The 13633-nt window shown below is 39.3% G+C and overlaps 2 protein-coding genes and 1 pseudogene across 2 annotated transcripts in view; all 3 read left to right on the top strand.

Annotated features, from left to right (window-relative positions):
- Window positions 1-13633, top strand: part of LOC128376266 (E3 ubiquitin-protein ligase TRIM39-like) — a 230296-nt gene that overhangs the window by 172445 nt on the left and 44218 nt on the right. The window lies entirely within an intron of this gene.
- LOC128376039 (E3 ubiquitin-protein ligase TRIM21-like) lies at window positions 3681-6414 on the top strand. The gene is made up of 2 exons (XM_053336383.1): window positions 3681-3780; window positions 4769-6414. Exons 1-2 carry the CDS (start codon window positions 3702-3704, stop codon window positions 6412-6414), a joined length of 1725 nt encoding a protein of 574 aa, XP_053192358.1. The 5' UTR covers window positions 3681-3701.
- LOC128376796 (zinc-binding protein A33-like) lies at window positions 10108-12838 on the top strand (annotated as a pseudogene).

The raw sequence follows: 13633 nt of genomic DNA on the forward strand, positions 1-13633 counted from the left end.
GAAATAAAACCTAACAGGAAAATGTTTGATGTCCGTCATTTGTTTTATGTGCAATTCATTAGTTATTCTTTCATGTTACCAATGGATCATGTGACTGTATAATATTAAAGAGTTTGCTCATCATGACTAATCAGTAACTCTTACAGATGCAGATACAGAAAGCTTCATTAATCCCCGAAGGGCAATTCAGTTTCTACAGTCCATATAGACATACAACCATTCACACAACGTTAAATACATAGCAGGGGTAGCATGATATGGCATGGGTTCAGTCAATTACAATTAATATAAGTGGATAGTAGAATAAATAATAGTGATAATAAAAGATAATAAAAAATAATAAAACTGCCCAGAATAAAGGTAACACATGCTTATTAAAAACACATTTTAATTATGTGTTTTTAATAAGCACATACTTCTTATGTTGTCTGTTTAGTTACTCTCCACTTTGGCCTGTTTGTTTGAAAACTGGTAAAACAGATTATTATTTAAAGAAATATGTAAATATGTGATTATAAAATAAGGAAAAGCTTCTCTGTGAGCTGCTGACTGTTATGACACACAATGACCACTAGATGGAGCACAACACAAAGGAACAATGAGCCCAAAGTAACTGTCATGCTGCCAAACACCAAACACTGCTGATACATGAGAGTGAACACACTGTCTGTCATGTACAGGATAAACACTCGTGTTCACCAAGGAGACATTATTACTAAGAGACACCATTTCCTTAAACTTTAACAGTTTCCCGAAAAATGATCTTGTTACAATAATGTTCTATTCTCCCACCTGTTCGCAGAGTGAATAGAGTCTGAAATGCTCCACACTTGCAAACTTCACATCGTCCTCAGATTTACTTTCCACTTTATCAGCCACTCCACTCCTGTGTGTCACTCCTCCAGCCTGACAATCGGTGCCACAAGGTGAACAATCACTCAGCGCTCCTGCTCTTAGTCTGCTGAGAGACTGAGAGACCTGAGATTTTAAAGGTGGGAAACTCTGTTATCTGATTTTTCATTTGGTTCAAAGAACAGAGAAAATACGTTTTTATTTATTAAAGGACCTCAGCAGTAAAATTTGTTCATTTCTTTGCTGTACAAGACTTTGACTTTAAATCTAAATCAGGGTCTGTTTGGGTTTTTTGATCACTTTGTGAGAAACCTCAAACTTTCAACACTCATAGCCTAATAAAGCTAAGCAACACCATTTCACATGTCTTACTCCTCTTGTCTGATATACAACTTTTGCTCCATGGTATTTCACAATAATGGTATTTCTCTCAATAATAAATCAGAGGGAGCAAAAAAATCTCCAACAGAGCTACAGTAAGAGGAGGAGCCACACTGGATAGATAAGAGAGCTGCAGCATCACTCTCCAGAAATGAAACTTAACATTAATCAGAGGACAGCAGAGCTGCAGTCGAGTCTCTCCACTTCTGTCCAAATATAAATGAAACTGAGTTCATCAAGTCTTTCTCAACAACACAGCAGAGTCTCTGCCAAACACTGGTGAGTACAACTGATCATATTTAATGTTTCAACAACCAGCTTTAACACAGGAAACAGGAAGTTCATCTCTTTTCATTTCATACTGACACGTGTGAGATTGTTTAGAGTATAACTGCAGCTGCTTTTACAGACTCAGTAAAAAACACTTTAAGTGTTTTTAGGCCCTGACTCAGTTCTCAGGACTTTCGTAACTTGTAACTGAATCTCTGTGGTTTGGAGTTTATTTTTCTCACTAACTTTCCTGATCTTATTATTTACCGATCACTTCCTTCAGCCACGCTGCATTTCATTTCCTGTAGCAGTTTGACATTAAAAGCTTTCTACCGAGAAACAGCAACTTTTATTATGAAGCAGCTACAGGAAATAAAATGTTTTTGTCAAGTTATCAGAGCTTTGTTAACAGTGAGATTCTTCAATAACAACAGATGGACACAACAAGATATGGACATATTCTGTGTTATTTTATCAGTATATCAGTTTTAAATATTTCAAAGAGGAACAGTACAATCAGAAACAGCCACAATGAGCTGCAGATGAAAAGTTTGTGCCATCCAGCACACAGAAAATATGTCATCAAAGTAAACATCACCTTTAAATTTAAAATTGCAGTCCTGTGGATAAACACTATCAGCACTGTTTAAATGGAGGCAGTTTGATCACAGTTTGGCACAAGTGTCCCCACCCTTGACTTTAGTCCAGGATTCAACACCATCAATCCTGCTTTGCTAATAAGTAGAATATCATTTTATGTCTCATTTGATTAAATTGTCTCATCAACTGCACAAACAACATGTGGCATACCTTATGAATCAATTCTTGGACCAATACTGTTCTCTCTGTTTATGCTACCATTAGGTAATATCCTTCATCACCATAACATCTCATTTCACTGTTATGCAGACGACACACAGTTATATCTCTCCATTAAACCCTCTGAACACTGCAGAGCTGCTTAGCTGATGTTTGAGACTGGATGTCACAAAACTTTTTGACGTTAAACTCTGATGAAACAGAGGTGCTTATCCTCCAAAGTCCAGCCACTCCTCAATCCCTTTAACCAAATTAAATCGATGGTTCAGTGTAATTTCGACCTAGCGTCATATGCACCATGACGTCTATCTAAACACCACCTCAGCCCTTTTTTTTCATTTGGTCGCAAATTGGTGGATTCAGAGCTATCAGCTGAATGTCTTAGTACAGGCGCTAACGGGACCACCAGTGTATCTGGTAAATGACCCCACTAATAATGCCTGGATTGTTATTAAACTTCTACAGTAGTACAAATAGGGTCTTTACTCATAAATCGATGCATTGGAAAAATGTAAGTACACCAGGAGTTTATTAAAATAACACTTACCTGCACAGATCTCTGTGCGCAATCACTGAAATACTGTGTGGTCGCGCAAGAATTTGACGATGTTTCCAGCTTTAGCAGTAGCAGCAGAGTAAAAGCCATCAGGTAAGTGTTATTTTAATAAACTCCTGGTGTACTTACAAACTTTCCAATGCATCGACTTATGAGTAAAGACCTTATTTGTACTACTGTAGAAGTCTGATAACAATCCAGGCATTATTAGCACCTGTACTAAGCCATTCGGCTGATAGCTCTAACTCCACTAATTTGCGACCAAATTTTAAAAAAAGGGCTGAGGCGGTGTTTAGATAGACGTCATGGTGCATATGACCCTAGGTCAAAATTACGTCAAACCATCGCTTTAAGGGCATTGCATCAGACCAATGTTATCTTTTAGCAATACAGAGAAAATTATTCATGCTTTTATTTCTTCATGCCTAGACTATTGTAACACCTTGTTTAACTGCCTCAGTGCCTGAGCTGTAGATCAGCTTCAGACTGTGCAGAACTCAGCAGCCAGACTTCTGATGAAGACCTTTTCTCACATCACCACAATCAAACTGTTCATTATTTCTTTTAGAATCCATTTTATAAACTTACTCTTGTTCTACAAATATGCCAGAGTATGTGATGAACTGATGACCCCTTTCTTTCTAAATAGACCTCTTAGATCTGATGGGTTTGTCCTGCAAGCTGTTCCAGTAGAGCCGGTCCTGCCTATTCGCGGACTACGCAGGCTGCGTAGGGCCCCACACGTCCAAAAAGGCCCCGCCCACCGACAAGTCCGCACCTGAGTTACAACGCATGCTCATATTTACTGATAACAGCAGGCAAGATGAAGCGCAGCTGTCCCTCAGGCCACGAAAAAAGCAAAAGAAAACAACACAAGAGTGAATTGCAGGAACAACAAGCAGGTATTTGTGTTTTCAATCCCTGTCCAAGTAGGCTGAGTTGCCACTTATTCATCCACAGATACACATATGCCCACTTTTTATGTCCCATTGATGTTGGAAACTGAACAATTTCTCCACATTTGCTGTAATAGTATAAAAAAATAAAAAGAGAATTGAAAAATGATTGGTGAAGAGAGGGAAAATGTAAATAGTTTGTATTGCATTGTAACAAAGTAGAGATTCCTGGTGTTTTTAAAAAAATAATTTATACAAGAAATTCAGCTTCTGTTTTTTATGATTTATTACAACAGTGTTATACTGCACAATAAGACATCTTGGGTTCTTCCTACTTTGCACTGTTTGCTTGAGTTGCATGACACATGTGCAGTGAAAAATGAACGCACAGTGAGCAAAAATGTGATTGACTGTATTTATTTGATGAACGGGAACAAACAACTGTGTTTGTTCCTGAATTGCAGCTTGGAAGTTGCATTTGTGCACGCTTGCACCTTGAATAGAAGTAAAACTCAGGCTGCATCAAGCAACATCTGTGCTCCAGAGAATAGGTTTATTTGATAAGTACAGAAAAATAAGTTGCACATAATTTTAAAACAAGATAATGATCTATTCTCAGTCCAGGTTAATTTAAGTTAGTCACAACTTTGGACTAAAGGAAGATATATGTATATATATGCAGCAATGACTATTGGTTAAATATCAGGTGTGATTGTGTGACAAATTGAATAAATGGTTTACATGGCAGCTGGCTCATGGGTCAGGGCTCCCTTTGCTTCGGGCTCCAGGGAGGCCAGGACCGGCACTGTGTCCTAGAGTCCTGATTAAGCTCAAAGTTTGACCCAGCTTTTGCTTTACTGGCACTTCAGCTCTATCTAACTGTCTTCCAGTTAGAATTAGATATATGCTAAATTTCTAAACTTAACAGTAAACATACTTTTTTTTAAAGAAAATGAATTAAATGTATTTCTTTCCTTTCACTCCACATGTGTAGATATGTCTGCTGCCAGCTGTCTGAGATCTGAAGATCAGTTTCTGTGCTCCATCTGTCTGGATGTGTTCACTGATCCAGTCACCACACCATGTGGACACAACTTCTGCAAAAACTGCATCAATGAACACTGGAACAGTAAAGACCATTACCTGTGTCCAATGTGTACAAATGTTTTCTACACAAGACCTGAACTTCTCGTCAACACATTGCTCTCTGAGGTTGTTTCTCAGTTCAGACAGGAAGCTCAACAGAAAGCCAGCAGCAGCAGCTCAGAGCAACAAGCTGCCAAACCAGGAGAAGTTCCCTGTGACGTCTGTACTGGAACCAAACTGAAGGCCCTGAAGTCCTGTCTGGTGTGTCTGACCTCCTACTGTGAGACTCACCTGGAGCCTCATCTGACAGCTTCAGGTATGAAAAGACATCAGCTGATGGACCCTGTGGAGAACCTGGAAGACAGGATGTGTATAAAGCATGATAAACCTCTGGAGCTGTTCTGTAAGACCGACCAGACATGTGTCTGCATGCTCTGCTCTGTTTTAGACCACAAGACACATGATGTTGTTCCTCTGAAAGAAGAATATGAAGGAAAGAAGGCAGAGCTGGGGAAGACAGAGGCTGAAATTCAGGAGATGATCCAGAAGAGACGACTGAAGATTGAAGAGATCAAACACTCAGTTGACCTCAGTAAGGAAGCTGCAGACAGAGAGAAAGCAGAAGGTGTTCAGGTCTTCACCGCTCTGAAGGAGTCTGTTAAGAGAGGTAAAAAGAAAATCATCAACTCAATTAACAAGAGGCAAAAACAAACAGAGAAACAGGCTGAAGACTTCATCAAAGAGCTGGAACAGGAAATCTCTGAGCTGAACAAGAGAAGCTCTGAGGTGGAGAAGCTCTCACACTCTGAAGACCACCTCCACGTCCTCCAAAACTTCCCATCCCTGAAAGCTGCTCCACCCACCAAAGACTGGACAGAGGTCAGCGTCCGTCCATCACCATATGAGGGGACTGTGGTGAAAGCTGTGGCTCAGCTGGAGGAAACGCTCAGTAAACAGATGAAGAAGCTGTTTGAGGCTGAGCTGAAGAGGATCCAGCAGTATGCAGTGGATGTGACTCTTGATCCTGATACAGCACATCCTAATCTCATCCTGTCTGATGATGGGAAACAAGTTTGCTGTGGTGATGTGAAGAAGAATCTCCCAGACAACCCAAAGAGATTTTCTCCTTGTCCCTGTGTGTTAGGAAAGCAGAGTTTGTCTTCAGGCAGATTTTACTTTGAGGTTCAGGTTAAACAGAAGACTAAATGGGATTTAGGAGTGGCCAGAGAGTCGATCAACAGGAAGGGAAAAATCACAGCGAGTCCTCGGTATGGTGTCTGGACTATATGGTTGAGAAATGGAAATGAGTATGAAGCTTGTAATAACCATCCAGTCGATCTCTCTCTGAAGTCTCGTCCTCAGAAGGTGGGGGTGTTTGTGGATTATGAGGAGGGTCTGGTCTCCTTTTATGACGTAGATGCTGCAGCTCTTATCTACTCCTTTACTAGCTGCTCCTTCACTGAGAAACTCTACCCATTCTTCAGTCCCTGTCTTAATGATAGTGGTAAAAACTCTGCCCCTCTGATCATCTGTCCTGTCAATCAAACTGAGTAATCGCCTGTTTTACTTTATCAAAATTATTCTGGATTGATTTTTCTTATCTGTTTTTGTCATTAATGTTTTATTTTATATGATTAATAAAAAGAAATAAAACCTAACAAGAAAATGTTTGATGTCCGTCATTTGTTTTATGTGCAATCCATTAGTTATTCTTTCATGTTACCAATGGATCATGTGACTGTATAATATTAAAGAGTTTGCTCATCATGACTAATCAGTAACTCTTACAGATACAGATAAGAAAGCTTCATTAATCCTCGAAGGGCAATTCAGTTTCTACAGTCCGTATAGACATACAACCATTCACACAACATTAAATACATAGCAGGGGTAGCATGATATGGCATGGGTTCAGTCAATTACAATTAATATAAGTGGACAGTAGAATAAATAATAGTGATAATAAAAGATAATAAAAAATAATAAAAGAATAAAACTGCCCAGAATAAAGGTAACACATGCTTATTAAAAACACATTTTAATACATTTTAATTATGTGTTTTTAATAAGCACATACTTCTTATTTAGTCTGTTTAGTTACTCTCCACTTTGGCCTGTTTGTTTGAAAACTGGTAAAACAGATTATTATTTAAAGAAATATGTAAATATGTGATTATAAAATAAGGAAAAGCTTCTCTGTGAGCTGCTGACTGTTTATGACACAGAACGACCACTAGATGGAGCACAACACAAAGGAACAATGAGCCCAAAGTTACTGTCCTGCTGCCAAACACCAAACACATGCTGATACATGAGTGAACACACTGTCTGTCATGTACAGGATAAACACTCGTGTTCACCAAGGAGACATTATTACTAAGAGACACCATTTTCTTAAACTTTAACAGCTCCACACTTGCAAACTTCACATCATCCTCAGATTTACTTTCCACTTTATCAGCCACTCCACTCCTGTGTGTCACTCCTCCAGCCTGACAATCGGTGCCACAAGGTGAACAATAATTCAGCGCTCCTGCTCTTAGTCAGCTGAGAGACTGAGGGACCTGAGATTTTAGTGATGGAAAACTCCGTTATCTGATTTTTCATTTGGTTCAAAGAACAGAGAAAATACGTTTTTATTTATTAAAGGACCTCAGCAGTAAAATTTGCACAGTTCATTCCTTGGCTGTACAAGACTTTGACTTTAAATCTAAATCAGGGTCTGTTTGGGTTTTTTGATCACTTTGTGAGAAACCTCAAACTTTCAACGCTCATAGCCTAATAAAGCTAAGCAACACCATTTCACATGTCTGACTTCTCCTGCCTGTTAGATACAGAACAACTTTTGCTCCATGATATCTCACAATAATGCTGTAAATCAGAGGGAGCAAATAAAATCTCTAACAGAGCTGCAGTAAGAGGAGGAGCCACACTGGAAAGGGAGAGAGCTGCAGCATCACTCTCCAGAAATGAAACTTAACATTAACCAGAGGACAGCAGAGCTGCAGTCGAGTCTCTCCACTTCTGTCCAAATATAAATTAAACTGAGTTCATCAAGTCTTTCTCAACAACACAGCAGAGTCTCTGCCAAACACTGGTGAGTACAACTGATCATATTTAATGTTTCAACAACCAGCTTTAACACAGGAAACAGGAAGTTCATCTCTTTTCATTTCATACTGACACGTGTGAGATTTTTTACAGTATAACTGCAGCTGCTTTTACAGACTCAGTAAAAAACACTTTAAGTGTTTTTAAGTCTCTGTCAGTTCTCAGGACTTTTGTAACTTGTATCTGAGTTTCTGTGGTTTAAAGTTTATTTTTCTCACTAACTTTCCTGATCTAATTATTTACCGATCACTTCCTTCAGCCACGCTGCATTTCATTTCCTGTAGCAGTTTGACATTAAAAGCTTTCTACCAAGAAACAGCAACTTTTATTGTGAAGCAGCTACAGGAAATAAAATGTTTTTGTCAGGTTATCAGAGCTTTGTTAACAGTGAGATTCTTCAATAACAACTGATGGACACAACAAGATATGGACATATTCTGTGTTATTTTATCAGTATATCAGTTTTAAATATTTCAAAGAGGAACAGTACAATCAGAAACAGCCACAATGAGCTGCAGATGAAAAGTTTGTGCCATCCAGCACACAGAAAATATGTCATCAAAGTAAACATCACCATTAAATTTAAAATTGCAGTCCTGTGGATAAACACTACCAGCACTGTTTAAATGGAGGCAGTTTGATACCAGTTTGGCACAAGTGTCCCCACCCTTGACTTTAGTCCAGCATTCAACACCATCAATCACGCTTTGTTAATAAGCAGAATATCATTTTATGTCTCATTTGATTAAATTGTCTCATCAACTTCACAAACAACATGTGGCATACCTTATGAATCAATTCTTGGACCAATACTGTTTTCTGTGTTCATGCTACCATTAGGTAATATCCTTCATCACCATAACATCTCATTTCACTGTTATGCAGAAGATACACAGTTATATCTCTCCATTAAACCCTCTGAACACTGCAGAGCTGCTTAGCTGATGTTTGAGACTGGATGTCACAAAACTTTTTGACGTTAAACTCTGATGAAACAGAGGTGCTTATCCTCCAAAGTCCAGCCACTCCTCAATCCCTTTAACCCAATTAATGCGATTGTTCACTGTAATTTCGACCTAGCGTCATATGCACCATGACGTCTATCTAAACACCACCTCAGCCCTTTTTTTTCATTTGGTCGCAAATTGGTGGATTCAGAGCTATCAGCTGAATGTCTTAGTACAGGCGCTAACGGGATCACCAGTGTATCTGGTAAATGACCCCACTAATAATGCCTGGATTGTTATTAAACTTCTACAGTAGTACAGATAGGGTCTTCACTCATCAATCGATGCATTGGAAAGTTTGTAAGTACACCAGGAGTTTATTAAAATAACACTTACCTGCACAGATCTCTGTGCGCAATCACTGAAATATTGTGTGGTCGCGCAAGAATTTGACGATGTTTCCAGCTTTAGCAGTAGCAGCAGAGTAAAAGCCATCAGGTAATTGTTATTTTAATAAACTCCTGGTGTACTTACAAACTTTCCAATGCATCGACTTATGAGTAAAGACCTTATTTGTACTACTGTAGAAGTCTGATAACAATCCAGGCATTATTAGCACCTGTACTAAGCCATTCGGCTGATAGCCCTAACTCCACTACTTTGCGACCAAATTTTAAAAAATGGGCTGAGGCGGTGTTTAGATAGACGTCATGGTGCATATGACCCTAGGTCGAAATTACGCTGAACCATCACTTTTAGGGCATTGCATCAGACCAATGTTATCTTTTAGCAATACAGAGAAAATTATTCATGCTTTTATTTCTTCATGCCTGGACTCAGCAGCCAGACTTCTGATGAAGACCTTTTCTCACATCACCACAATCAAACTGTTCATTATTTCTTTTAGAATCCATTTTATAAATTTACTCTTGTTCTACACAGTTTTACATGGCCATATGCCAGAGTGTGTTGGTGAACTGATGACCCCTTTCTTTCTAAATAGGCCTCTTAGGTCTGATGGGTTTGTCCTGCAAGCTGTTCCAGTAGAGCCGGTCCTGCCTATTCACAGACTACGCAGGCTGTGTAGGACCCCGCACGTCCAAAAAGGCCCCGCCCACCGACAAGTCCGCACCTGAGTTACAACGCGTGCTCATATTTACTGATAACAGTAGGCAAGATGAAGCGCAGCTATCCCTCAGGCCACGAAAAAAGCAAAAGAAAACACCACAAGAGTGAACTGCGGGAACAACAAGCAGGTATTTGTGTTTTCAATCCCTGTCCAAGTAGACTGAGTTGCCACTTATTCACCCACAGATACACATATGCCCACTTTTTATGTCCCATTGATGTTAGAAACTGAACATTTTCTCCACATTTGCTGTAATAGTATAAAAAAATAAAGAGATAATTGAAAAAATGATTGGTGAAGAGACGGAAAATGTAAATAGTTTGTATTGCATTGTAACAAAGTAGAGATTCCTGGTGTTTTTAAAAAAATAATTTATACAAGAAATTCAGCTTCTGTTTTTTATGATTTATTACAACAGTGTTATACTGCACAATAAGACATCTTGGGTTCTTCCTACTTTGCACTGTTCGCTAGAGTTGCATGACACACAAAAAATGAACGCACAGTGAGTAAAAATGTGAGGAGAGCAAAAAATGGCCAAAACTGCTTTAGGATATACTGTATTTATTTGATGAACGGGAACAAGCAACTGTGTTTGGTCCTGAATTGCAGCTTGGAAGTTGCATTTGTGCACGCTTGCACCTTGAATAGAAGTAAAACTCAGGCTGCATCAAGCAACATCTGTGCTCCAGAGAATAGGTTTATTTGATAAGTACAGAAAAATAAGTTGCACATAATTTTAAAATAAGACAATGATCTATTCTCAGTCGAGGTTAATTTAAGTTAGTCACAACTTTGGACTAAAGGAAGATATATGTATATATATGCAGCAATGACTATTGGTTAAATATCAGGGGTGATTGTGTGGCAAATTGAATAAATGGTTTACATGGCAGCTGGCTCATGGGTCAGGGCTCCCTTTGCTTCGGGCTCCAGGGAGGCCAGGACCGGCACTGTGTCCTAGAGTCCTGACTAAGCTCAAAGTTTGACCCAGCTTTTACTTTACTGGCACTTCAGCTCTATCTAACTGTCTTCCAGTTAGAATTAGATATATGCTAAATTGCTACACTTAATAGAACAGTAAACATACTTTTTTTTTAAAGAAAATGAATTAAATGTATTTCTTTCCTTTTACTCTACATGTGTAGATATGTTTGCTGCCAGCTGTCTGAGATCTGAAGATCAGTTTCTGTGCTCCATCTGTCTGGATGTGTTCACTGATCCAGTCAGCACACCATGTGGACACAACTTCTGCAAAAACTGCATCAATGACCACTGGAACAGTAAAGATCAGTACCTGTGTCCACTGTGTAAAAAGGTTTTCAACACAAGACCTGAGCTTCTCGTCAACACATTACTCTCTGAGGTTGTTTCTCAGTTCAGACAGGAAGCTCAACAGAAAGCCAGCAGCAGCAGCTCAGAGCAACAAGCTGCCAAACCAGGAGAAGTTCCCTGTGACGTCTGTACTGGAACCAAACTGAAGGCCCTGAAGTCCTGTCTGGTGTGTCTGACCTCCTACTGTGAGACTCACCTGGAGCCTCATCTGACAGCTTCAGGTATGAAAAGACATCAGCTGATCGACCCTGTGGAGAACCTGGAAGACAGGATGTGTATGAAGCACGATAAACCTCTGGAGCTGTTCTGTAAGACCGACCAGACATGTGTCTGCATGCTCTGCTCTGTTTTAGACCACAAGACACATGAGTTTGTTCCTCTGAAAGAAGAATATGAAGGAAAGAAGGCAGAGCTGGAGAAGACAGAGGCTGAAATTCAGGAGATGATCCAGAAGAGACGACTGAAGATTTAAGAAATCAAACACTCAGTTGACCTCAATGAGGAAGCTGCAGACAAAGAGAAAGCAGAAGGTGTTCAGGTCTTCACCGCTTTGATGGAGTCTGTTGAGAGAGGTAAAAAAAACCTCATCAATTCAATCAATAAAAAGAAGAAAAAAACAGAGAAACAGGCTGAAGACTTCATCAAAGAGCTGGAACAGGAAATCTCTGAGCTGAAGAAGAGAAGCTCTGAGGTGGAGAAGCTCTCACACTCTGAAGACCACCTCCACCTCCTCCAAAACTTCCCGTCCCTGAAAGCTGCTCTACCAACCAAAGACTGGACAGAGGTCAGCGTCCGTCCATCATATGAGGGAACTGTGGTGAGAGCTGTGGCTCAGCTGGAGGAGACGCTCAGTGAACAGATGAAGAAGCTGATTGAGGCTGAGCTGAAGAGGATCCAGCAGTACGCAGTGGATGTGACTCTTGATCCTGATACAGCAAATCCTGAACTCATCCTGTCTGATGATGGGAAACAAGTTTACTGTGGTGATGTGTGGAAGAATCTCCCAGACAACCCAGAGAGATTTTCTCTTTGTCCTGATGTGTTAGGAAAGCAGAGTTTGTCTTCAGGCAGATTTTACTTTGAGGTTCAGGTTAAAGAGAAGATTGAGTGGAATTTAGGAGTGGCCAGAGAGTCAATCAACAGGAAGGGACAAATCACAGCGAGAACTCAAGATGGTTTCTGGACTATAAGGTTGAGAAATGGAAATGAGTACAAAGCTCGTAATAGCCCTTCAGTCGATCTCTATCTGAAGTCTCGTCCTCAGAAGGTGGGGGTGTTTGTGGATTATGAGGAGAGTCTGGTCTCCTTTTATGACGTAGATGCTGCAGCTCTTATCTACTCCTTTACTGGCTGCTCCTTCACTGAGAAACTCTACCCATACTTCAGTCCCTGTGATAATGATGATGGTAGAAACTCCGCCCCTCTGATCATCTGTCCTGTCAATCAAACTGAGTAATCACCTGTTTTACTTTATCAAAATGATTCTGGATTGATTTTTGTAATCTGTTTTTGTCATTAATGTTTTATTTTATATGATTAATAAAATGAAATAAAACCTAACGGGAAAATGTTTGATGTCCGTGATTTGTTTTATGTGCACTTCATTAGTTATTCTTTTATGTTACCAATGGATCATGTGACTGTATAATATTAAAGAGTTTGCTCATCATGACTAATCAGTAACTCTTACAGATGCAGATACAGAAAGCTTCATTTATCTCCGAAGGGCAATTCAGTTTCTACAGTCCGTATAGACATACAACCATTCACACAACATTAAATACATCGCAGGGGTAGCATGATATGGCATGGGTTCAGTCAATTACAATTAATATAAGTGGACAGTAGAATAAATAATTATATACAATGATAATAAAAGATAATAAAAAAGAATAAAACTGCCCAGAATAAAGGTAACACATGCTTATTAAAAACACATATTAATACATTTTAAATATGTGTTTTTAATAAGCACATAATTCGTCCTCTCCTCTCTTCCTCCTCTACCTTTGTGGGGTAACCTCTGACCTTCTCTTCAATTAATTCAATGCTCTGCTTGGTGGACAGAGGTGGACAAAGTACACAACTTAACTACTTGAATACAAGTACAGATACTCCTTGTCAAATATTACTCCAATACAAGTAAAAGTAGCTTAGTGAAAATATTGCTTAAGTAAAAGTATTTTTAAAATATCTCAGGAAATACAGGAAAGTAGCTTTATTGTCATCATACAATACGATTCTGCTATAG

The sequence above is a fragment of the Scomber japonicus genome, chromosome 2 (genome assembly GCF_027409825.1).
Source record: "Scomber japonicus isolate fScoJap1 chromosome 2, fScoJap1.pri, whole genome shotgun sequence".
Lineage (NCBI taxonomy): Eukaryota > Metazoa > Chordata > Actinopteri > Scombriformes > Scombridae > Scomber > Scomber japonicus.

Bases quoted from the DNA above. Each gene is read 5' to 3' on its own strand.
- LOC128376039 (XM_053336383.1), top strand. From the start codon at position 3,702: ATGAAGCGCAGCTGTCCCTCAGGCCACGAAAAAAGCAAAAGAAAACAA. The intron at 3,781-4,768 runs GTATTTGTGTTT...CCACATGTGTAG, and splicing joins ATTGCAGGAACAACAAGCAG to ATATGTCTGCTGCCAGCTGT.